Source organism: Triplophysa rosa, linkage group LG6, assembly GCF_024868665.1.
Source record: "Triplophysa rosa linkage group LG6, Trosa_1v2, whole genome shotgun sequence".
NCBI classification, from domain to species: Eukaryota; Metazoa; Chordata; class Actinopteri; order Cypriniformes; family Nemacheilidae; genus Triplophysa; species Triplophysa rosa.
The window spans coordinates 18,195,556-18,220,142 of record NC_079895.1 but is presented as its reverse complement, the minus strand read 5'-3'; the positions used below and the strand labels follow the sequence as shown (position 1 = coordinate 18,220,142).

Sequence of the window (24,587 nt, the reverse complement as noted above, 5' to 3'; positions counted from 1 at the left end):
CTTGAAATATAAATTCCCAGAGAATGTATTTATTACCAATATATTTTATATATGATAAACTGGACCTCACAATATTTTGCAACTGTAAAATTTGTGTGGTTGATAAAAAAACAAACGTAAAATACATGATTTTGTTTTATTATTTTTTATTGTAAAAAATGAAGTTTGTGTGTATTGTATATTATGTAGCAGCTCATTGTGCATCAGTCAGTAGGAAGCTGAGATCACTGCCAGGTTCATACTCTGTGGTTTGCTGCCCTCTGAGAAAAAAAATCAACAATGATGTTAATTTGCCAGTATTCTAATAATCTCTATGTTTGTATATCCGCATGACCAGGGGTCTCAAAATTACCTCTGGAATAGTCGAGCTTTGGTGCACCCAAGCAGTGTGGCTTTGTTATCCTCTACTAAGAGCATACATCCTTCCCTGAGACCCTGTCATTACAGAATACAGTAACCACACTAGAAAACAACCCAAGTAAACTAGATACTTTCTACTGTGTGTCCTACCAGCACACATGGTGTATCCGGTTCCTCGTGATACTGGATAATTCTCTGCTCACGTGTTTCCTGTAAAATGCAAAAATCAGTCCTTCAAAAATCAGCATATGAATACAGCTGAATCTGGATATAAGGCGAACATAATGAATTATACATTAAACAATAGATAAAATAAACAATAGATAACGCCCTATTGAATATCTATAGAATATTGCATAAAGCTGTTTTGTGAATGATATGCTATACGCACCCCCATATGTTTACTGTTGACATTAGGATCCAAATAGTGAGGATTAATGTTGAAGGGCACTAAACCAATAGCAGCAAATGTGGGTGGATAGACGATGGGCATGTCATTAGTAGTGTTGATGCTGATGGTGGACACATTTGTACCTGCACTAGATCCCATGTATGGTATTCCATCCTATGAGAAAATATTTACACACACATCACGGTTAATAAATAAATAGCATTTTTATTTAGATTTTGATAAAAAAAAACTTGTTCACTCACCTGTAAAACTCTCTTTTTAATCTCAGTTACAAGCTTGCTGTCATAGAGGGCTTTCAGCAGGCGAAATGTGTTACCTCCACCTTAGAGACACAAAAATAGGCATCAGCCAATTACTGTAACCTATGGATGTGTACAGTAAGTCTTTTTATGCTCTTATTTTGATCTCATTGTATAAGAAAGAGTTCAGTGTGGTTTAATCATTCTCAGCAAAGGGAAATCCTTCCATACCAATGAATATCCCTTCAGCTTTTCTGACAGCCTCCACAGGGTCTGATGTCTCATCGACGCTTTCCACTTCATAGCCTTGAAGATCATTCAGAAAAGCAGAGCAGAGCAGGGATAAGGGAAAGCATGCAGTAAAGCACCTAACACACGACTTACAATGAACCTAAAAACAAACCCAATGTTTTGAACTTGTTTCTGGCTGTCTTGGTATAGGCATCTCGATCATGTAGTGCATACGGGACAAACAGAATCCTCTTTACCTCCCTGGTGAATAAAAAATTATATTGGGTTCACTGCAAATTAAACAATTGAGATCTAATGGATGAGCAGTTTGTACTTTTCCAGATGTCACTATACAAACAAAAATCCCAAAAGTTACTGTAACTATTATTACTCTATTAGTATTATCGTTATTATCAGTAATGATAACTTACTTTCCAAAGAAGTCTTGGATCTGCTGCTGACAGTGTTCCAGATATCCTCCACCATACAGTGTGGAGTTTGATACCAACATAAGTCTTCTTTTCATGATCCTTACTGTGTGCTGCCTAAATAAAGAAGAAACGTTAGATCAGAAGACAGTGAACTCAGCACATGACCAGCGCTACAATTTGCTGACAACAGATCATTTTATAACAGTGTGGTCGTAAAAATACATTACCTTTGGCCAGACAATATCACATTTATTATTGCATAGATTACAGACTTTTACAGGCAGTGATAAGAAAGGGACGTTATAACGGGGTCCTTAATGCCAAAATAACAAAATCAGACAGCAGACGTAAAAAATGCTGCTTGTGAGCTTCAAGGACCCTTTACACCACGTGAAACCGATGTGTGGCAATCTCATCAAAATAAAAGTGTGTTAGTGTTTTTGTATTGAACATAAAGATATACAGGGGATACACAACATATACAAAAATAAAACAATATAGCAAAATAAATAATATTAAACAAAGACATCCATCACAATATATAATAAATGGATAAAAATAAAAGTGTCACCTTCCAGAATCAACAGGCTGTAACTTAATCCTTATAATGAAACCATTATTTTGCATTAGTAGTGCAGTTTTCATAGCTTTCCTACTACGCGAAGAAGAGAGAATAGTTTTAAATTAACATAGCAATTCTAATAATTGGCATACAGTCAGTAACTTTACATTTATGAAGATGAAATACACCACAGAGTATGAGTTTATGTGTTAGCGCATTTACTTTTTTTATTGTCATGTTAATCATTATTGATGTTGATAACAAAATGACTGTGTATATATTCATTTATTAAAACAAAGTAGTTACATTTCGAAAGTTATGAATACACTAGCGCTCCTAAAAAGGCACATTATTATAGACATTTATTTTACATTTATGTAAATTCTTTCAGCCTTTAACCAAATAATGTTTGATTTTTTTGTAATATTTATAACGTTTTTATTGTACCTCTAAATAACTAATGACACTTAAAAATAATTTTATTTCTTCAGCTATACCACGTGTCCACAAGAACTGTCACGTGTCTTACTTTTAAGCTCGGAGAGAAACTTCTCTCTGATCATTTCTCACTGTACACGAGCGCAAGGCGAACTTTCACTTCAAAATGAATGACGCCAGCATTGAAAGTTTAATCTTGAAACTGCAAAACATCCACGCCGTAAAATTTGGAACATTTAAACTGAAAAGTGGACTAATTTCGCCAATATACTTTGATCTTAGAGTAATAGTGTCCTACCCGGCGTTGATGAACCAGGTAAGTTAAACACGTGCTCTGTTTGTGCAAATTCTGACATTCCAATTGAAGTTCTATTATGCCGAAAATGATAAGTTCGGCAAAGCAAAAAAACGTGTTTATTTATCTAAAATGTATATGCCATAATGTTTTTGATAAACAGGTGGCACACCTTCTTCATAAGCGTGCAGAGGACGCAGGAGTGAAGTTTGATTGTGTGTGTGGCGTTCCCTACACAGCTCTTCCTTTGGCCACAATCATCTGCTCCACTAAAGAATATCCCATGCTTATCCGGCGAAAGGAGGTCAAAGACTACGGTATATACATATTTGTAATATAAATATAAATGGGTTTTAGGTCTACCTCTAAATATTTTGTACATGCATACAATCACCCAAAAAAGTATTTGGACACACAAGTAATTGTATGAATGCCTGTTTGTTAAACGTACCCTGTGAAATTATGTTCACAGGCATTTTTTGTCAATAGTCAAAAGTCTTTCTGAGTAAAACAAGATAATCAATGATAAATCAATTCCTAATGGACAACTACTCGTTGATTAACACACCATGTGAAAAGTGGGTTAAAGAGAAGGGTTTGCAAACATAAATAGGGATTGGTGCTGTTTGGAATAACTTGCACAATAAGACCAGGAAGTTGTTAAAAGGTAAATGGAGTAAATTTGCCTAAATTTGAATGGGCCTTAGCCCATTCAATAAAGTGGCTTAACTTATTTAGCCACTTTATCGATCAGTGATTAGTATTGACATGGTCCAATTCAGTGGTCAGTTTCTGGTGTGACTTGCACTGTGCAACACTTAAAACAATACAGTATATTTTATATTTCTTAGGAACACAGCGTCTTATCGAGGGACGCATCCACCCTGGACAGAAATGTTTAATAGTGGAGGATGTTGTGACCAGTGGAAGCAGTGTTCTAGAAACCGCTGAGGTGCTCGAAAATGAAGGGCTGAAGATCACTGATGCAGTCGTCTTACTGGACCGAGAACAGGGGGGTAGTTCGATGCTAGCTGATAAAGGCATAACTCTGCATTCAGTCATTTCTGTCTCCAAACTCTTGGAAGTATTGGTAAAAGCTGGACGAATTGACTTGGCCGCTTCTCAGGATGTACAGAGGTTTGTTGAAGAAAATAACACTTACAAGGACAATGGCTCCTCAGTTGCCATCAAGAGCCCCAAGATGCTCAGCTATGGGGCTCGTGCTGGCTTGCCCAACACTCATCCACTTGCTTCTCAGCTGTTGAAGATCATGGAGGAAAAGAAGACCAATCTGTGTGTGTCTGCAGATGTGACTAGTTCTATAGAGTTGCTGGAGATTGCAGTGATGTTGGGTCCACTGATTTGTGTGTTGAAGACTCATGTAGACATCTTGGAGGATTTTACTTCAGATGTTGCCAGCAAACTTAAAGAGTTGGCTATAAAGCACAACTTCCTGATTTTTGAGGATCGCAAGTTTGCAGACATTGGGAACACGGTTAAGCATCAATATGAAGGTTTGAAGTGACAATTAACTGTTTAATATGTTATACAAATTTAATGTCTGCACGTAATGTTAATTTAATAGTTTTGTGTGTGGTTTAAAGGTGGTCTTTACCAGATCTCATCATGGGCTCGCATCATCAATGCCCATGCTTTGCCAGGTCCGGGTGTTCTGCAGGGTCTCTGTCCAGTTGGCAAGCCTCTGGGTCACGGCTGTTTGCTCATTGCTCAGATGAGCTCACAAGGTTCCCTAGCAACAGGAGATTACACTCAAGCAGTGGTACACATTTGTCTTTAAAGAAATAGATTTAGACAGTAAATTCTCACTTTCAATAATACAGTTTTACTGTGTTTTTAAAATGTTAGAATTTGATACAGGACTTTCTTTGTTGAACAGTTTTTTGTATTAGTGTGCATTGTACTAATGTATTATTTATAGTTCAGTTCTTTAGAAACGTCTTTCTTGAAGTTTGATTAAGCCACTTATTTAAGTTGTTTGAAATGCTTTTTAGGTGAAGATGGCTGAGGACCATTCTGACTTTGTGTTTGGGTTTATAAGTGGATCAAAGATCAGTGAAAAGCCTGGTTTTGTACACATGACGCCAGGAGTGCAAATGCAAACAGGAGGTACATTCTGTTATTTACATAGTGTTGGCAATGGCTTAATGGCAAAATAAGAAGTCTCGATACCAAAGAGTTATTCTACTGTTTATTCTACCTGTGCATATTTTTGTTTGTTTTTCTTTTTAGGGGATGGACTTGGACAGCAGTATTCAAGTCCAGAAGATGTGATTTGCTGTAAAGGATCTGACATCATAATTGTGGGACGAGGTATTCTTGCAAGCCCAGATCGTCTCAAACCTGCTGAAGAATACAGAAAGGCAGGCTGGGAAGCATATCTGAAAAGACTCACAGGCCAGCTGATGAAGCTCTCCTGAATTGCGGAGTCATGTCTGGCCTGTTAGATTTATAGCTTGATCATTCCCTTCAATTTTATTCTGTATCAGTTATAGTATTATAATATAGTTACTGTTGATACTTCCCCCATGTTAGGTTCACTAAAATATAAATGTTAAACAATTAAATGTTAGATTTCAATCAAAAGTGAATGGTTTTGATAATATTGTATTTTAAATGCTTCAATACAGGACAGAAGATATTTACAGTATTATTTTTGTGTATTAAATAAAGGGGGAGACCAAGGCAGGGTTATCTCACAGTGGTGATCTCAGTTTTTGAGTTAAAAATTTTGAGTTAAAAATCCAATTATACAAATGGTTATTTTGTTCTAGATATGTTTTTGTTGTTGTTTCAAACAACAAACCTGCTTAAATAGTGTTAGCATGATTTGTGTTATACAATATTACACTGAAATTGCATTGTCAATTCATCTGTGTTATGATATAAACTTTTTAATTTCAAGAGTTTTTTAACACCATTTAATACTTTTTACTGTATTTGTTGGCCAAACCAATACCTTGTTTTGGCAGGTTTTCTTTTTACATTTTTTTTATATTAAAAATGTTATACTAGCTCCATTGAGAATACATGAATGTAAATTATACAGCATGTATAAAGTGAATGTATTGTATCCCAAGACCGTGTTTAAATAGAAATGTACTTTCTAAAATGGACAGCTTGAGAAAGTGGTTACATACAGCTCAGTGGTTAGAGCATGGTGCTAGCAACGCCAGAGTCATGGGTTCGATCCCAGGGATTGTACATACTCGGAATCAAAATGTATAGAACAATGCAATTGCAAAGTAAGTGCTTTGGATAAAAGCGTCTGCCAAATGCACAAACAATCTAAAAAGACCAGCAGGGGGCAGATGCACACCAGCTGCTTTATGTGTGTTGGTTTTTGCATATTAAAGGCCTTTCCATTTTCATGCGTATCATCAACAGCGATCTAAAGGGATTGATGATCACTCAAATAGAAATCATTTCGTTCATGTAGCGTAGTTAAAATTTTGCACGACATTTTGGAGAGTGTTGGCGGGTTTTTTTCTTTGGCAATTTGTTTTTAGGAGACTGATGTTTTCGGTCCTCTCGGTCATTCTGCTTTGTGTTCCATGCAAAAAATCGTATGAAACAAGTAAACAGCATAAATTTGAGTAGGTTAAGTGATGACAGAATCTTGGGGTGAGCTTTACAAATTCCATGTTTAGCGATTATTAACTGGCAATTAAACTAAAAAAATGAATTTAAAACATTAAATCTTCTTTTTTTTTAAACTGCCCACGCACTCAAATAAATAGCAACGCTTCAATTGCTATAGCGTAGCTTTCGTAACACACAATTACTTAAGTAAATACGTTATCTTGCAAAACTGTATTTCTCTAATTCAAGCTTGCATCTTTACATGTCCTCCTGTCCTGACCTCATGCGCCCATCCATCCGCTCCAGATGTCTCGATGTATTTTAACTGGGTTTGCACAGAGCTACATGATTGACGAGAGAAGTAATGTACTCTGGCCCTCCCATTTGACTCCCAGTGTCAATATTGGATGAGAGGAAAGCGCCCTGTGACAGGTGTCCAGAGCAGAGTTTCACTAAAGACAACACAGATCAATGCGTTTATCTGTGTGCGCCTCGCTATAAAGTCCAGCAAGGCCTCAGGTCTCTGCATTAACTATATTGTACAGCATCTTACGAGCCTGATGAGAGAGGTAAGTTTTTCTGTTGCCTGCTCAGTCGAAGAGGTTTTAGTTAAAGTAGCCTATAGGCTATAGCCTAATGACTTCAATTGCGTAATTATTCTATATCATTGAAATAGTTTGAAATGTAATTTTCATACGGTAGCCTATATACATGTGCACGAACTGCAGTGATCAATTATGTTTGTTAATAAAAGTTAGGTTATGCTAAAAGTGGTGCTCATCACGTATTTGAATAGGCTACTTTAAAAGGTTCTATAAAAACTGTTTATATGATTTGTTCTTTTCATTGGTTTAGTGTATTCAAGGGAAAAGGACGAGTCACCATCAGAAAAGTAAGAGGAATCAACGATGAATCCATTGTGTGTTTTCTGTACTTGTCTCACGTTGAGCCACACGCACAATACCTGAAGATGAAAAGGTTTTGTTCGTTCGGCTCGCGTTACGCAGATGCAGACACGCTTCGGCAAAACCTGAGACACGAGAGCAACAACTGCAGTTTCATTTCGTTTATAATTATGCTGTAAACCATTTTGACAAATTCGAAGCAAATAGAAAACAAACGTGTTTATTCTCTGTAATAAATTATTTCTTACGGATTTAACCTCTTAGCCTTGTAATATCCTATACTGTAAAGGTTGAACATTTAAAACCAGGATCGTGCAGACTTTGTGAAAATTAATAATGTCATTTCATATAACAGTATAATTGTGTTAAATGTGATGAGAATATCTCCAGTAACTTCCTATAGTTTATTTATTCTTGTGTAAATATAGCTGTCTATACACTTTTATAATGCAATTTAGAATGGAACTTCTCATAATGGAGGCACCTTTGAAAGTTCAGAATACATATTTAATTTATATGAAGTCTGATCAGTTTTTACAGACAAAATTTTAAATTAGCATGAAACACTATTATTAGAAAAATACATATTCTTAGAAAAATATTCATATTTGTTTAAGTAATTGAGTATATTTCTGAATAGGATCTGATACAACAATAATTAAACAATGCAATTTTTGAATGAATAGGCTATGTCAAGATTAGTCCATTAAGCTTGTCAAACAGCTACCCACCACACTGGCTATGTGGCAGTTAAAAGGGTTGCTGTTGCAAATGCAAATGATGGTTGTTCTTTGCCTTTGGCAGTAGATTAGATGGAAATATATGTATGGCTGTGGTCTGCAGAACAGCTTGGTTTCTGTGTATAAAGGAAATTATCTGAGCAGATGTCACCTTCACTGTCTGGACCTGTTCACATTTGCCCTTAGAAGGATTAGTAGTTTCCATGGTGCTCTGAAGAAAACGTTAACCAGGATACCAGGTCTATTCAATAACTATTCAGATAACGTGCCCGTTTCCAAGCACCTTCACACCTGTTTGTAAACTGCTAAGTGAAATCTATGGCAATCAGAAAAACAAAATGCTCACCAAAATGAGTTTTACAAAACTTTGCAACAATAAACATTTTGAAACATTTCAGAGTTTAAATATGCAATATTTCAAATAATGTTTATATAATGATACGACAGCACTCTTGAAGTAATTCAGAAGCATGTTTTCTGATATGCAAAGGACTGATTTGCATTTAAAATAAGCACGACAGTTACGCAAACACACACACAACATCATATAACTGACAGTGATGCAGAGAAAAGATTGTAAACTGATAAAACACCCTTCCATTATCCAAATCCACCCAATTGTCCTCTGCATGTTCCATGGGGGCTGGAGTCTATAAATGAAAGAACACAAATAAAAAATGTAACATTAAAAAATATTATTACATTTAATAATACATTTTAAATCGTAATGTGATTCTGGATTGATTCATAGTGCATCAAAACGTTTACAACATCTCTCTGTAAAGCATGACTTGTGAATTGTGGATCCAACACTCGTAAAAATAAAAATGCTTGAAAGGCTCTTCGCAGCGATGCCATAGAAGAACCATTTTTGGTTTCACAAAGAACCATTCAGTGAAAGGTTTTTTAAAGAACCATGTCTTTCTTACTTTTTTATAATCTGACCTATCTGAAATATAAAAAGACCTTTTTTTCGCCACAAAGAACCTTTTGTGAAGCAGAAAGGTTCTTCGGATGTTAAAGGTTCTTTATGGAACCAAAAGGTTCTTCTATGGCATCAAAGAACCTTTTGAAGCACCTTTTTTGTGAATATGACTCTCCAAGCAAAAACATTGAAATTCATGCATTTACAAGTATGATCATGAGCACAATTGAAAATCTCTATCCACTGGATGCCTGGGTTGTACCAGCCCCAAGCTTCAACTGGTGAGTTATCAGCTTCTGTCCATTTTAATATTATCACATTTGAGATCTTACAGAAATAATACTAAACATTAAACATATTAATATTGTGAATATTTCGATTTTGTGCACAATACAAAGAAGATTTGTTTTAATTGTTGAAAGTATTTTAATAGTTATGTAAACTTGTTACATTTAGTTATATAAATAACAGCTATCACCTTTAAAATGTAATTGTCTAAATTGATTTATACAGCCTAATAATCTATAACAATATATGTAATCTCATTATTTCATTAATGAGATATAACTTGAGACAAAGAATTTTGCAGGGTTTTTAGAAGGGATGTAAATTATATATATTTCCTAGAAAAATGAGGCTGAATTCAGATCTGTCAAATCAGGATTACAGGACAACAGCTGTGTGTTCTGTGTCACAGCAGCACCTGTTCTCATGCAAACAACACATAACAGGTTAGAATAATCACATGAGCCTGCACATACATGCATGTTTTCCGCCTTAGCTTATTACAAAGTTTTATAGGGATTGTATACTGCAGAGCTGTAGCAAACAAATGAATGATAAAATGAATGCTGCAAGGACAAAGACCAAATGAAAGCGTGTGCTAGAAACTGCAATAAAACATCACACCACTAGATGTCATCAAGAAGGCTGATGATCACTCAACTGTAAACAAATACGTTGTAATTAATCATTTCGGGGTTTCTTTACATATTCTATCATTCTATATACAATTATTTTGTACTGTGGTGAATAACGTATAATAAATGCATAATACTGTTAATCAGAATATGTTAATTTAATCTTAAATGTTTAACTGATTGAAATGTTATTTACAGTTATTCTTATTGTGTGTAGTAAAACCATATAATTGTTATTTGTGATCTGAACAACAGCAATTATTTTAGGGTTTTTAGGGTGCATATATGATGTAACCATACACAACAAATAAACAAAGACAAAAAAGCAAGGGAGAGAATGAGATGGGGGTGGGGAGGAGATGGAGTGACAAACACATAGACAAAAATATGGCCTGCAATACATAAATGTGACTAATATGACTTGAAATTAAAACTATAGATATATTTTTTCCTTATTCTGTTCTATATTTAGAGGCCAGTAATATAATGGATTGGGCCCTGGCTTTATGTAACTGTGTGCACTGTAGTAAAGTATATTCATTTGTCATAATAACTATATGAAGTGTAGTTTGGATCATGTGTTGGTTATAATTCATCAATTGATCAAATTCTCTCAATACAAAAAATACAGATGCAAAAAAAAAACAAGACAGATTTTTGACATATTGCAAACGACAGAGTCCTTCTGTGGGCCACAAACAACCAGTTCTGCCCATAAGCATCCACAGCCAGTCACCAGAGTGTGACACCACTGCTCAATTTAATCTCCAACAATTCTGCTATTATCTGCTCTATCCGATCAAAGTCTCATGTGAAAGCTTCACTATTGTGAACAGCATGGGGACAGAGAGTGGAGCTTTGATGAGTCAGAGGGTCTAAGACCTCCACAATGGCCCACGCTAGGCTCTACAATAGCAAAAGGGCTAATGGGGTTTTTCTGTAGGCTGTTGCTGAGTGAGCAGGCCTGGTGCGCATTCTGCACTAAATGAGGGGCCCTGCGCTATAAAAACACTGAACAAGAGCTCGGCCACCACATTGATTATACTGCATCTGTCCCACCTCAGTACGTGAGTATCTAACTCTCAAAGTAAAAAAATTAAGGAATAAGGAAAGAATGAAAGAAATAAATAAATATTGGCTTTGTTAAAACGGTCCACAAACAGATTTTCCATTTAATCTACTTTGGAATTTGATGGGCTCCTAACTTTTTCTAATATAAAGCACGGTGACCGGCATCAACCATGAACCCACAGCAGCAGCTGGAGCAGAGGGGAAAGTTTAGGATCACTGTTTTCGAGGAGGAGTATTTCCAGGGCAAGAGTTGTGAGTTCACATTTGAATGTCAGAACATTCTGGACAGAGACTTCAGAAAGATTCGCTCCATTAAGGTGGAGAATGGACCGTAAGTGTAACGTCTGGATTTTTTATGGAAAAAGGTAAAACGAAGGGGATATATGACGTATATGAGATGAGATTTATTTTTTTAATAAATATATTGATATGGTAAAATATCTGTCAAGTTATTTAGGATGTATGTACAGATGAAACCGATTGTATTTAAAGCAGTGGTTCTCAAACTTTTTCGTTGTAAGGCCCCCTTTGTGTTAAGTGCATCGCTTTGCGGCCCCCCATATAAAGACGTATAATCTTAAACTTAGAATTTTAATTAAACCAAAAACATTCAGTTATACAATGCTGGAACCTCAATTCTTTTGGATGATGGTGTCATTTTTATGATGTTTGATTGCATAAAATCTATGATAAATTTCTATATTTCATAAAATGCCACAAAATCTGTGGCCCCCCTGGATCCATATTGGGGGCCCCCAGTTTGAGAACCACTGATTTAAAGGGATAAAAAAAAGAATATTCTTTCAACATTTACTCATCCTCATGTCATTACAAATCTGTATGACTTTCTTCTGGGAAAAAAATATATGTTTTGCCCCTTTGACTTCCATTGTATGGACACAAAACCACTGAGACATTTCTCAAAATATTTCTTCCAAACGAAAAAAACATACAGGTTTGGAATGACATGAGGGTGGGTAAATTATGCAAGAGATATTATTTAACTCATTTAATTTCAATTTCTGACTGTGTTCCTCCATATCTATGTTCATATTTAGTAGACATTTTATGAAGCATTCCCTTTTGTTTTGTTCTCTGATATGAAAGTAATATTATAAAAACACATTTTACATAGATTAAAATGGTCAACAAAAACACTACAATATATCATAAACCACAATTTTAAAAAACATTTCCAACTAACTACACCCAAATGCCTGAATTTCACTATATTCTACAAATTGGAATAAAATAAATCTAATTTAGAATAAGCGGTTGAAAATTCAGATTTCCAAAGAATGCATACGTAAAGAGAGTGAGAAACAGACAGGCAGACAGACAGCAGTTAGCCGGTGTGTTTGGCAGCTGCCTGCTGTGTTCTAGCTGTCTGTGGTGACAGATGACCTGATAAAAGAAAAACAGCAGCTCCATTCAGCACACATCATGTTTGCTTTGGCTTTTGTATCCTGATCGGCAGAGATCATTGCCGTGTAAAATGCTGTTACTTCCTGGTTTGTGTTGACTATGACTGTTTCTCTCTCTCAGCTGGGTGGGGTATGAATACCCCGAGTTCCAGGGCCAGCAGTTTATCCTGGAGAAGGGCGACTATCCCTGTTACCAGACCTGGAGTGGCAACAGCAGTTACAGAACAGAGCATATGCTTTCTTTCAGACCTATTAAATGTGCTGTAAGTTTATATAAATGCAAAAGAACATAATTTTAAGCTTGCTTGCAGTCCAAGCCTTAACTCTATCAGCTCTGTCAACATCTCATTGTTGAAACAACATGTTATTGTTACTTAATAGACAGTGTTCCCTCTGAATAAAAACACTTTCCACGACAGAACCACAGTGACAGTAAGATAACCCTCTATGAATGTGAAGACTTCATGGGACGTAAATTTGAGATGTGTGATGACTATCCCTCCCTTCAAGCCATGGGCTGGTGCAGCAAGGAAGTTCCCTCGATTAAAGTCAACTCTGGATCGTAAGTCATCTGTCCATCACACACTAATAATATCAGAATATTAGTCAGACACACAATTTTTTTTCACAGTTGTCACCATGGAATATAAAACATGTTTTTAAATGCTATGCATGAACCACTAAAGGTTTTCAGTATGTCTTCAAAAACATACGTAGGAATGGCCAAAAGTAATGTCTACGACAATCAACATCTTGCCCCTTTTTCAAATACAGTATATTGTTAAAGGTTATTATTTTGCATGCATGTTGTGCAGTTGTGCTTGACACATATAAACTATACTGCTTTGGGGACTTGGCAAAACATTACACATAATTCATAACTCAAGCTTATTGAGTCTCAGGAAAGGATTGTTCCCATCAAAATGACAGAGGATCAACAAAATTTTAATGATATATCACTGTATTTTAATACAGGATATGTTAATTATATATAGATATATAACTGAATAATAGTTCATAGATGCTTAGATGCTAATTTACTGTGTGCTTTTTTCTATTATTTTTTTCATATTAGAATAAAACATTTGACCTGACACACTGTAGTTTGCCAAATAATTTTGTGAAATAAATATCATAACCAAGTTTAGTGTTTTCTCCATTTTATATAGCCTACTCCCAACATCTTGATGTTTTACTTGAACCTATATGGACATCATTTTTGGCCACTGTATTAAAGGACTAGTTAATAAAATGTATTTACCAACATATTGTTTAAACCCTATATTACTTTTTATGTGGAACACAAAAGAAGATATTTTGAGTAATGTCTCTGAGGTTTTGTGTCCATACAGTGGAAGTCAGTGGGTCCAATATTGTTTAGTTTCCCAACATTTTCAAAATATCTTCTTTTGTGTTCTGCAGAAGAAACAAAGTCATACAGATTTGGAATGAAATGAGGATGGGTAAATGATGCATGGGTAACACTTTTACAGTGCCCTTGTTACACATGGTACATGTATTTACTATAGTATTCACTATAAATTATGCATAATTACATGTAACTAACCCTGAACAAAACCCAATCCTAACCCTAACCCTATGTAGTTAATTTGTATTACTCAGTACTTAAATGTACACGGGCACTGTAAAATAAAGTGTAGCCAAATTTAGTTTTGAGTGAACTATCCCTTTATCTCTTTTCTAGAACTCGGTGACAAATAATGCATCACTTGCATACTATATCATCTCCCTGAACCCTGTCTTATTTGTGTGCTTTGCAATAAATGAGATTTGCCTTTTCTCTGGCAGGTGGGTTGGCTATCAGTTTCCCGGTTACCGAGGATATCAGTACATCTTTGAGAGAGAGAGACGCCAAGGGGAGTACAGATGCTACAATGAATACGGCACCCAGGCACACACCAATCAGATCCAGTCTATGCGCAGAATTCAGCAATAAGACCATTCTCCATTACGAACCCTCCATGTTGTGCCGTGTCATAACAATAGGCAATAAAGACATTATTTAAACTACGGTTAAGACTGCTTTTGGAAATTCCTTGCTTATTTAAATATAACGCCATCCTTGCTTAAATGCCAATTCTGCTAAAAAGTAATTTTGTTGTAACACTTAAAACTGGTCAAATTGTCTGATTCAGTCATTTTGGAGCAGGATTCCCTAAATGTAATTATGCAAATTTTTGTTCTTTACAAATGGTCCTTTAGTTCCAGTTGAACACTAGCCAATTTTGCTTCTCAATATTTTCGAGCACACATAATAGTGTAACACTGTATATATTTCTAATAAACAAGAGCATGGCTTATGTTTAAACTGGTTGTGGTAGTAGCATTTCATATCATATCCGTGGAAAAAAATTAAGAGACCACTCCAAATTTTCATTTAATCAGCCTTTCTAGATGGAGCTATTGTGGCCAGGTTTTTGTCCACTGCGTCTTGAAATTCAACAAAATATAACCTCAGGAGTGACATAAAGTCATCCAACAGCAATGTGAAAGACTGACAGCATGACAAGGCACATGAAAACTGTGTTTAAAATCGGAGGTTTTCTCATAAAAATTATTTTTGAGATTTTCCTAAATACATGTACAAATATTACTGCTGTATTGTTAAAAGTGAATATGAACTTATTTTTTTGCAGTATTTGAGGTCTGAGAAAATACAGAACATATTTTCTGTTATTTTGACCTGTTTCTCCAGTTTTCATTTTCTGCAAATGCATGCAAAAAGAAACAATATTTTAATTTGAATTTTTAATTGGAAATGGGAGAAATATTGCGATTAGTTCAACTTCACAGTATGAAACAAAACATGACAATTTGACCTAAACACATAAGCTACCTATACTGTAAATAGTAATTTCTGAAAAACTGAAAATAATTGTGTGTGTGTGTGTGTGTGCATGTGTGTGTTTGTGTGTGTGTGTGTGTGTGTGTGTGTATGCATATATAATATATTATTAATATTTTATAAAATAAGTTTATCATTTTAAATTATTTTGCTCGTATTATGAAGCTAAGCTTTGATCATTTACCGCTATGACTAATTCAAATGAAGAAATGTTGCACTGAATGCTGCACTTCCTCCTTGTCAGGACCCACTCACCTTCGTAATCATACTTTAGATTTAATAGCGATTTACGGTATAAATGTGGACGACGTTAAATTTCATCACCAGAACGAAGACATTTCAGATCTATTGTGTTTGCTTCACTTGCATATTTTAATTTTTAATTTTACCTTTATTTTTCCAGGAAGTCCCATTGAGATCAATGATCTCTTTTACAAGAGAGAACTGGCCAAGGTAGCAGCCATACTCAGTTTAAGATTACAAACATTAAAATACATAAAAATACAAGTTATGCAGCACCCCTTAATCACACACAAATCTTTCTAAAGGAAACAATCACATGTCTGCTTTACCACATTCCTTACAATTTTCTTGAATTCATTGATAGATATCAATGTAGTTAACTAAATCTTCTTGCAAATTATTCCATGACCAGGGTGCATAATAAGAAAAAGCAGTTTTCCCCAAATTAGTTGACACTCTGGGTACAGTAAAAAGTAACCTATTTTAAGAGCGCAATTCATAACTCCCAGAGTTAAGACTAAAAAGGTTGCAAAAGTAGAGAGGAAGTGTGCAAGTGTATGGCTGCAAATCAAACTCAAATAGGGTAGAACAATAATACCAGAGATTTGTTTCTCGATAATCTGCCTAAATTAGCTCAATTCCCTACCATGAGTAATAACGTAGAAGATCTTGACATTACCACCGAAAATTTTAACTCCTTAACACCTTCTCCGAAACACTACACAGCTCCTCTGCCCTTAAAGAAGATTAAAGATAGAAGCCCAACACCATGGTATAATGAACACACCTAGGCTCTAAAGAAAGCCCAACACCATGGTATAATGAACACACCTAGGCTCTAAAGAAAGCAGCCCGAAAAATGGAGCGCAGTTTTAAGAAAACCAAATTAGATGGAAGGATTCGAAAATACAGGAAAGCCCTAAAAACTACTACATCCGCCTACTTTTCATCACTAATAGATGAAAACCAGCACAACCGTAGGTTTTTATTTAACTAAACTAACAAAAAATAAATTGTCAGCGACTTTTGATTTTGGATATCAGCATAGCAGTGATGAATTTATGAACTACTTCACAAATAAAATGTATGATATTAGAGAATAAAGTATAACTATGCAACCAGAGGCTACACTAGCTGATCAAACAACTAACCACAGCGCCTCTAAGGAGCAATTGCAATTATTTTCTACTGTAGATCATGGTGAACTGTCTAAAATCATTAGACCATCTAAATCAACAACATGCATGCTAGACCCTATACCTACAAATCTACTGAAAGAGATGCTCCCAGAAATTATAGATCCTCTTCTTAGCATTATTAACTAACCTCTGACACTAGGATATGTGCCTAAAGCATATAAGGTGGCTGTTATAAGGCCCCATGTCAACAACAAAAAAAACTCGACCCTAAAGAACTAGTTAACTACAGACCTATCGAATCTACCTTTAATTTCTAAAGTACTTGAAAAAGTAGTTTCAACTCAATTATGATCCTTCCTCCAAAGGAATGACATCAATGAATAATTCCAGTCCAGATTTAGAGCACATCACAGTACAGAGACTGCTTTGATCAGAGTTTCAAATTTTCTGCTTTTGGCGTCTGACTGTGGCTGCATCTTGTTATTGTTGCTGCTAGACCTTAGTGCTGCATTCGACACCATTGACCACAGCACACAATTACATAGACTTGACAATTACGTCGGCATTAATGGAATAGCTTTGAAATGGTTTAAATCTTACTTATCCGACGTTTTCAATTTGTAGCAATAAACAATGAGGTGTCACGCAAATCACAAGTCCAGTGCAGTGTACCACAGGGCTCAGTTTTAGGGCCTCTGCTCTTCGCACTATACATGTTATAGGAAATATAATAAAGCTTTCACTGCTATGCTGATGATTCTCAACTTTATATTTCCTCGAAGCCTCACAAAACACTGTTCAACAGAATAATGGAATGCATAGTCGATAGTCGATATAAAAAACTGGATGAGTAACAACTTTTTACTACTTAACTGAGACAAAACAGAAGGGTTGCTTATTGGACTGAAAACCACCATACGTAACAACCAAGAATACTGTTTAACTATTGACGGATGTCGTGAGCAAAGAATCTTGGCATTTTATTCAATAGTAATCTGTCATTTGAAAGCCATTTCGTCAACACCTGTAAAACCGCGTTTTCCATTTTAAGAATATATGTAAACTACATCATATGCTGTCACTATCAGATGCAGAGAAGCTAATTCAATCACTGATTACGTCAAGACTAGATTATTGTAACGCACTATTAGGTGGCTGCCCTGTGGGCCTATTACAAAAACTCCAGCTAGTTCAAAACGCAGCAGCTTGAGTTCTAACACGAACTAAAAAGTATGAGCATTTTATCCTGGTTCTATCAACACTGTACTGGTTACCCATTAAGCAACGCATTAACTTTAAAATCTTACTGATTACCTATAAAGTGGAAGCCCTACATGGTTTAGCTTCTCAGTACATGAGTGAGCTTCTCTTGTACTACAGTCCTGCACGTTCACTACGTTCTCAGGGCTCCGGTCAGTTGGTAATACCTAGAATTTCAAAATCAAGTACAGGTGTTAGATCCTTTTCCTATCTAGCGCCTAAATTTTGGGACAGTCTTCCTTTTACTGTCCGGGAGGCAGACACACTCTGTCAGTTTAAGATTAAAGACGCATCTTTTCAACCTTGTATACACTACACTTCCATAATACAAATCCTCATCCTGCATTAGTTAGATCAACAGGAACAAGGAACACTTCCCATAACAACTGATGTACTTGCTGCTTCAAAGAGTGTAGAACAGTACTCTATACTCTCAGTTGTCTTTTCTCATTGTTCTGAGGCTACCGCAGCGAACAGGATGCAGTCCATGCCCAGACATGGTGGTAGAGCTGAGAGAGGGAAGCGGCGACCTGACAAGAGCTGAGATTGTAGAGCTGAAAGAGGGAAGCGGCGACCCGTCAAGTCCTCAGTGTAAAAATGTCAACTGCTATTAGATTATTAATGATAATATTAAACCTATTATCTACCTGTTTACTATGTTTATTTTCTTTTTATTTAGCCTAGTTGTGCAAGCACTGTCAAGCTTGTAGAGATGCTGCAGTTTTTGCCAGAGGGGAATTGGTTCCCCTGGTTGGGCCTGGGTTCTGACGAGTTTTTTTTCTCCATTGGAGTTTTGGGATCCTCGCCACCATTTGCATACTGTTTTGCACTGTTTGCCTGACCGAGGGGGCTGCTGACATCAGCTTTAGAATTGAAAGTTTTCGTATTTATTAATAGAACTTTAAAATGTAACATTATACTTAATTTGTGTGTGTGTGTGTGTGTGTGTGTGTGTGTGTGTGTGTGTGTGTGTGTGTGTGTGTGTGTGTGTGTGTGTGTGTGTGTGTGTGNCAAAAAGAAAATAAGTTTCTAAATGTCATAAAGATGTTTGTTCTGGCTTCCTCGTGTACTTGGTTTAAAAAAAGTGTGTGTGTGTGTGTGTGTGTGTGTGTGTGTGCGCGCCTATGTGCATGTGTCAGTGCATGTGTTTATTGTGCTCTGTGCGAGTGGAGTTGTGTTTTATGCATGTGGGTGTGTATGAACCTGTGTGCGTGTCTGTAGTCTGTGTGTGTTCACATTTTTTGTTTTAACTTGTATAACTTTAATATTTGGCTCATAGTCAATATGTTTCATGTACAGCTGCTTTGTAACAATGAAAATAGTAAAAAGTGCTATATAAATAAAGTTGACTTGACTTGACTTGACTCCTTCCTCTCCCCATTGTTTCTTGTTGCCTTTTTAGAAATGTTTGAACGCCCATAAAAGTAGTTAAGGATTAATAATAACAATTGTTGTTGTTATTATTAAATACAATTCAACTAAACAATAACATAGTTTTGTGGGGGGAGGGAAGTGCTTCTCATACAGTTTTGTTTCCCTGGAGCTGTCCGAGGTCCTGACCTTTAATAGGATAGGCTACCTGCCTTTAAAACTCTTGTTTGTTCATAAACTTTTTTTGGTTTAAAGTTGCACGTGACTAATGAGATGGACCGTTTTTATGAAGACGGCGATAAGGGAAGGGCGTTTTTTCTTCGTCCAATGAAATCTTTAGTAACAATGGCATCCGGGTATGATTCCGCCTCTTTTTTGTTTGTCGTATAACCCGTTCAGGACTCACACACCCACTTACAGAATGAGATTTGGACGGCACAGTTTATGCTTGAAAACTTACTTCCACACCCAGTCCAGGATCTCCTAATAAATGTTCACCTGTACACACCCTTATCAAATACACATTTCATTTGCAGCTGATTAAAAGTGCAGCACATGTTTTAAGGCAGTGGTTGAAAGACACCAGTGCTGAATGCAGCTAGACAGGTTGCAGTCTGAAATATCAGAACGGGGTAAGTGGTCTTATTAGGGGAGCAAATTATGTCATAGACGGTATTTTACAAGTAAGTTAACATTTAGAGAAAATGTCCGACAGATTGTTAAGGTTTAATTAACATATCAAAAGTAGGCTAGTCTATGCAGGCCAATTACAGCTACATGCCTAATACTACAATCACAATAAACATTTGTATAATGTTCAGATGTTTTATGTAATAGATTTAATAGAAGTCTTATGTAATACATACTTTAACGAAATAATTTGTCTCTATATAGGCTATGCATATTTTTGTTCGCATTTTTCTTGTATTATTTGATTGATGAAGGATCAATTCACCGTGAGGTCTACACCAGGTCTACGTGCTGTGTGGAAAACCAAAAATGGCCTTGCATTCGAGGCTTGTTTTAAGTTGCCTGCGATCTTTTTTATGACTCAGGCAGCTAAAGCAAGTCTGGGACGCTAGACACAAATCGACGTGCTGGAGAGAAATTGGACGAGGATTTTTTTACAGCTCCTTGTGTTGAAATGCTGGCACTATGAACATTTAGTTAATATAACGCTGCTGCAGGGAGCCTTCTTCTGTGTGAGTAATATACAGAATAGCCTAATTAAGCTTCGGTGCAAAAGTGGAGACCGGAAAGTTTAGTAACAGGCGAGCTGTATAATACCATAAATTTAACCAATTAGAAATTAGATGCAGTGTAGGGTGGACTTTGTCCACGAATAAACTACAAATAAGGGTCTGAATTATTTCCAAAGATCATTTAATGTATTTAAATGTATCTACTTTTCATGGTATGTTAATTTTATGTTATAAATTGTTTTTTTTTATGTTATGTTTTTTATGTTTTATGTTATGTTACATTTAGTGTTACTATCATGTCAAATAAACATAAACATATGAAAATAGATCTTTGTGGTTGTAACACAGACTCTTCGTCTGTTATGTTTTAGTACAAATTCTACATTCTTAAAATGGTCAAATGTTTACGTGTATTTTTAACACTTTAGCATTTAGAATTTTATTGCGTAACATGGGGTGATGGTATGGAATGACATCTACATTAGCCTATTTTATATAGGCTACAAAATAGAAGCTCAAGCTCATGTGTTTTCTGTAGGTACTGTATATCAAATCACTTTTTATACTTGACAATAATTTTCAGTTTTAGAATATATTACGAAATTTAATTTGCATCTAAATGAGTATTAAACACGGAAACATGCGCTATCTCCCCAACACCAACAATGGAGCTGCGATGCATGGAGCTTTAAACAAATATTTTGACCACGTCGTCACTTTAGATAACAAATACACACTTCTGTACAGACAGTCAGTTTACATGTTTCCCCTTGAGCATAAAAAGACAATAAAGTTTACTTCTCTTCTCATGTTTTATTTCTTCACGAGTTTATGGGTGTTTCATGTTGATATCACATAAATGGACATAAAGCCACGCGGCTGTGATTTCTGTTTCACCCTGTACAAATGAATCAAGAATAAAGAAGGTTAGCAATTGAGTGTTAATTCTGGAGAGGCAGGGCAGTATATCAAAGGACAGTATTTGATTTTTACATAAAACCTTTATAGCCTACAACATGCTTTAGAATGTGAATCCTTGCAAATTTCAACAAAGGTCCAATACGACCAAGTGATAATAAGGCAAGGTTTAAAGTTATCATTTTACATTTATTGCGTATTAAAGCAACGTATGTTTGGATAAAATGTTCTTGTTTACCATTATGCACTGAGGCGTATAGTTAAAAGGTAAATATTCTCTTCCAACATGGGACAGGCCTTTCTGTTTGCAAAGAGGTAAAAGGCGGAAAAGAAAGAGGATCTGAACCGGTTTCCATGTCAAACACTTCAATTCTCCATAGAAACTCTGATCTTAACGCAGAAACTTTATTAAACCTTGATGGTGGATTGATAAGGGTGAATTTCTATCGGTTCCTTTTTTATTGTGGAGACGGGGAGGGATGACAGAGGTAAATTGCTCTTTTAATTAAACCAATGCACCGAAGGAAATTGCTGTCTGAATATTGTCTCAGAGATGGGGCTTGTGACAGTTGCCTGGAAACTTCAATCTGTCTCACATTTATTCCAGATCACAGTTTTGAGATAAAGTTTAATAAAAATCTTTGCGCCAATGAAAGCCTACCCTTTCACGTCCACCACCACAATGCGACAGAACTGCGGAGGAAGCCTTATGTTTAACATGTATCTCTCAGGTACATTGTCTTTTTGTGGATAAAATGAGAAATATTGCTGAAATTATTGGAAGAGAAAATGGCGATACTAGGGCTTTGTGTGTGCATGCTGCGCACCATTGCGGGATGACTTTTCCATCCGGAACGCATGTCCTCTTTTGTCGGAAATCGGATATCCTTTTTCCTGGACGCGCTTCCTGACCTCATCGCTGAAGTTAGGCAGAAAATCTGGACAAATCCATCGTGCAGCAACACAAGAATACTCCTATTATTTAAATTATTTTACAGCAAACTATTATTGATACGTTTCTTTTTTCATAGAACATTACAAAATTATGGAGAAATATGTTTCTGCATCAGAAACATAGTGTACTTCTCATTTAACTGATGGCGTTTCAAACATATTCAATCATAATATTTAAATATATTTTTATCTCAGCATTTAGAAACAGCTGAATTATATCTTACAGTTTTCTATTTAAACATTTTCTTTCAGATCCTACGGAAAATCTACTCAAGGAAACCAAAAGCTCTTCTTGGACCCCCATCAACACAGGTGTGCAAAAAGGTGAGTCTTGCGATGCACTGAAGTATGTGAACAAGATAATAAATTTATCAATGTAATAATAATAAAATATTATTAATAGTAATAATAATAATAATAATAATAATAATAATTATTATTATTATATTCATATTATTATAATTATTAATAGACTGTGTAATGCAAAGGCGAAAAGTTCTTGCGTCATTTCATTAAATATAATAAAAGTAGTGCATTATGCAAAAAGGAGACGTGGATTGTTTATTTTATGTCATTTTAAATCTTTTTTTTTTTGACAACACATTGATATATCCTATACAAATTTGTTCGTTTCAGGAAGTGGACAAATCCAGCTGTGGCAATTTCTTCTGGAGCTTTTGTCAGACAGCACCAATATGTCATGCATCGCCTGGGAGGGGACCAATGGAGAGTTTAAACTGATAGACCCGGACGAGGTCGCCAGACGCTGGGGCGAACGCAAGAGTAAACCGAACATGAACTATGATAAACTGAGCCGAGCTCTGCGCTATTACTACGACAAGAACATCATGACAAAGGTGCACGGAAAGCGCTACGCTTACAAATTTGACTTTAACGGCCTGGCGCAAGTGTGCCAGCCATCTTCCACAGAACAAGCCATTTATAAGTTTCAGAGTAACTTCGCTCCTATCCAGTTTTCAGGTATTTCGAAGCTCAACCTGGTTGCTCCGGGGGTTAGTCCATCAGGGTTCTCTTACTGGCCAGGATCTCCCCCGACCCTCTACCACAGCCACCTACAACCACCCGGACCATTCGGTGCCGTTTCTGCGTCTCATTTAAGTTGCGTAAACAATATCAATAGTTTAAATAACCTGAATAATATCAATAATCACTATAACTAATTTTATACGCCCCGGGGATGCCCAAGACCAATATTACATACTGCAAAATTCACGTAGCGCAGATAAAACTATAGCCTATAGCCAGTATACAATGTATTATAAGCAACTGCAGATGAGATGTAATTATTTACAATAAAGTCATACAATTCGAATGAAACAATTCATTCGCGTCGTAAGTCACCTGTTAAATTCGACTTTATTGTAATAATTTAGCGCCATCTTATGGAAAATAACAATAGGCTACTCAACAAATTTCTTGTGTTAATCATAATTTTAGTTTTTTTATTGGTTTAAATAAATGTTACCGAACTACATCCGATATCCTAGGCTGATTTAAGGTAAAGGTAACACATTATTAAGGTGATAAAATAAACAATAAAATTAATGTTGGAGCCTTTGTGATAGACATGAACAAATGATAAGAAGCCGAAATAGCCGAAAGCTTGGAAAATCAAGAATATGTATTATTACACTTTTGTAACACAACACATGCTTGTTTATATGATTATAATTTTTTTAATTATGACAAGCGAATAGTTTTTAACAACTGACAAATTGAAGAAAAAAAACGAAATCTAATAAATTGTAAATAACAACAATTAATTTGTTATATTTATTTTATCGGCTACATTGGGTCTCACAAGTTCTCGTTCTTCTTTTCACTGTGTTTGTTTTTAGACTATAATGTATTTGTATACTTGACATATATAAAAAATATTAAATTATTTCATTTAAATTAGTAGGGTATAACGTCTGATTCTTTATATTGTTTGTGTGTGTGTGTGTGTGTGTGTGTGTGTGTGTGTGTGTGTGTGTGTGTGTGTGTGTGTGTGTGTGTGTGTGTGTGTGTGTGTGTGTGTGTGTGTGTGGTTGGGAGTTGTGTGTGTTGTGGCGTGTGTT

General features: G+C 35.8%; 4 protein-coding genes across 6 annotated transcripts; 3 read left to right on the top strand and 1 right to left on the bottom strand.

Moving 5' to 3' along the window:
- Window positions 1-138: 138 nt before the first annotated feature.
- si:dkey-69o16.5 (Alpha-aspartyl dipeptidase-like) lies at window positions 139-2,042 on the bottom strand. The gene is made up of 9 exons (XM_057336438.1): window positions 1,901-2,042; window positions 1,674-1,787; window positions 1,415-1,503; window positions 1,243-1,317; window positions 1,015-1,094; window positions 752-925; window positions 511-570; window positions 353-435; window positions 139-260 (listed from the first exon to the last, which is right to left on the bottom strand). The coding sequence occupies exons 2-9, from the start codon at window positions 1,766-1,768 to the stop codon at window positions 194-196; spliced, it is 723 nt and encodes a 240-aa protein (XP_057192421.1). The 5' UTR covers window positions 1,769-1,787; window positions 1,901-2,042; the 3' UTR covers window positions 139-193.
- A 724-nt stretch (window positions 2,043-2,766) lies between these two features.
- On the top strand, window positions 2,767-6,427 carry umps (uridine monophosphate synthetase). The gene is made up of 6 exons (XM_057336225.1): window positions 2,767-2,989; window positions 3,132-3,285; window positions 3,820-4,482; window positions 4,573-4,748; window positions 4,981-5,095; window positions 5,219-6,427. Exons 1-6 carry the CDS (start codon window positions 2,840-2,842, stop codon window positions 5,404-5,406), a joined length of 1,446 nt encoding a protein of 481 aa, XP_057192208.1. The 5' UTR covers window positions 2,767-2,839; the 3' UTR covers window positions 5,407-6,427.
- A 4,625-nt stretch (window positions 6,428-11,052) lies between these two features.
- On the top strand, window positions 11,053-14,846 carry cryba2b (crystallin, beta A2b). Of its 2 annotated transcripts, XM_057336340.1 has the most exons (5): window positions 11,053-11,125; window positions 11,280-11,460; window positions 12,675-12,816; window positions 12,973-13,115; window positions 14,363-14,846. In XM_057336340.1, exons 2-5 carry the CDS (start codon window positions 11,300-11,302, stop codon window positions 14,508-14,510), a joined length of 594 nt encoding a protein of 197 aa, XP_057192323.1. In that variant the 5' UTR covers window positions 11,053-11,125; window positions 11,280-11,299; the 3' UTR covers window positions 14,511-14,846. The 2 variants fall into 2 exon arrangements, with proteins under 2 accessions (XP_057192323.1, XP_057192324.1); XM_057336341.1 differs by lacking the exon at window positions 11,053-11,125 and having other exon boundaries at window positions 11,244-11,460.
- Window positions 14,847-19,973: 5,127 nt separating this feature from the next.
- On the top strand, window positions 19,974-24,254 carry fev (FEV transcription factor, ETS family member). 2 transcript variants are annotated; one of them, XM_057336393.1, is made up of 3 exons: window positions 19,974-20,064; window positions 22,759-22,830; window positions 23,143-24,254. In XM_057336393.1, the coding sequence occupies exons 1-3, from the start codon at window positions 20,025-20,027 to the stop codon at window positions 23,685-23,687; spliced, it is 657 nt and encodes a 218-aa protein (XP_057192376.1). In that variant the 5' UTR covers window positions 19,974-20,024; the 3' UTR covers window positions 23,688-24,254. The 2 variants fall into 2 exon arrangements, with proteins under 2 accessions (XP_057192376.1, XP_057192375.1); XM_057336392.1 differs by lacking the exon at window positions 19,974-20,064 and adding an exon at window positions 21,956-22,283.
- The last annotated feature ends 333 nt before the right edge of the window (window positions 24,255-24,587 follow it).

Coding starts and splice junctions, on each gene's coding strand:
- si:dkey-69o16.5 (XM_057336438.1), bottom strand. CDS start 1,768: ATGAAAAGAAGACTTATGTTGGTATCAAACTCCACACTGTATGGTGGA. Junction 1,318..1,414: donor AAACAAGTTCAAAACATTGG/GTTTGTTTTTAG, acceptor ATGATCTTCAAG/GCTATGAAGTGGAAAGCGTC. Junction 571..751: donor TCAACAGTAAACATATGGGG/GTGCGTATAGCA, acceptor TGCATTTTACAG/GAAACACGTGAGCAGAGAAT.
- umps (XM_057336225.1), top strand. CDS start 2,840: ATGAATGACGCCAGCATTGAAAGTTTAATCTTGAAACTGCAAAACATC. Junction 4,749..4,980: donor GAGATTACACTCAAGCAGTG/GTACACATTTGT, acceptor AATGCTTTTTAG/GTGAAGATGGCTGAGGACCA. Junction 5,096..5,218: donor AGTGCAAATGCAAACAGGAG/GTACATTCTGTT, acceptor TTTTCTTTTTAG/GGGATGGACTTGGACAGCAG.
- cryba2b (XM_057336340.1), top strand. CDS start 11,300: ATGAACCCACAGCAGCAGCTGGAGCAGAGGGGAAAGTTTAGGATCACT. Junction 11,461..12,674: donor ATTAAGGTGGAGAATGGACC/GTAAGTGTAACG, acceptor TCTCTCTCTCAG/CTGGGTGGGGTATGAATACC. Junction 12,817..12,972: donor TCAGACCTATTAAATGTGCT/GTAAGTTTATAT, acceptor TTTCCACGACAG/AACCACAGTGACAGTAAGAT.
- fev (XM_057336392.1), top strand. CDS start 22,202: ATGAAAGCCTACCCTTTCACGTCCACCACCACAATGCGACAGAACTGC. Junction 22,284..22,758: donor GTTTAACATGTATCTCTCAG/GTACATTGTCTT, acceptor ATTTTCTTTCAG/ATCCTACGGAAAATCTACTC. Junction 22,831..23,142: donor CAACACAGGTGTGCAAAAAG/GTGAGTCTTGCG, acceptor TGTTCGTTTCAG/GAAGTGGACAAATCCAGCTG.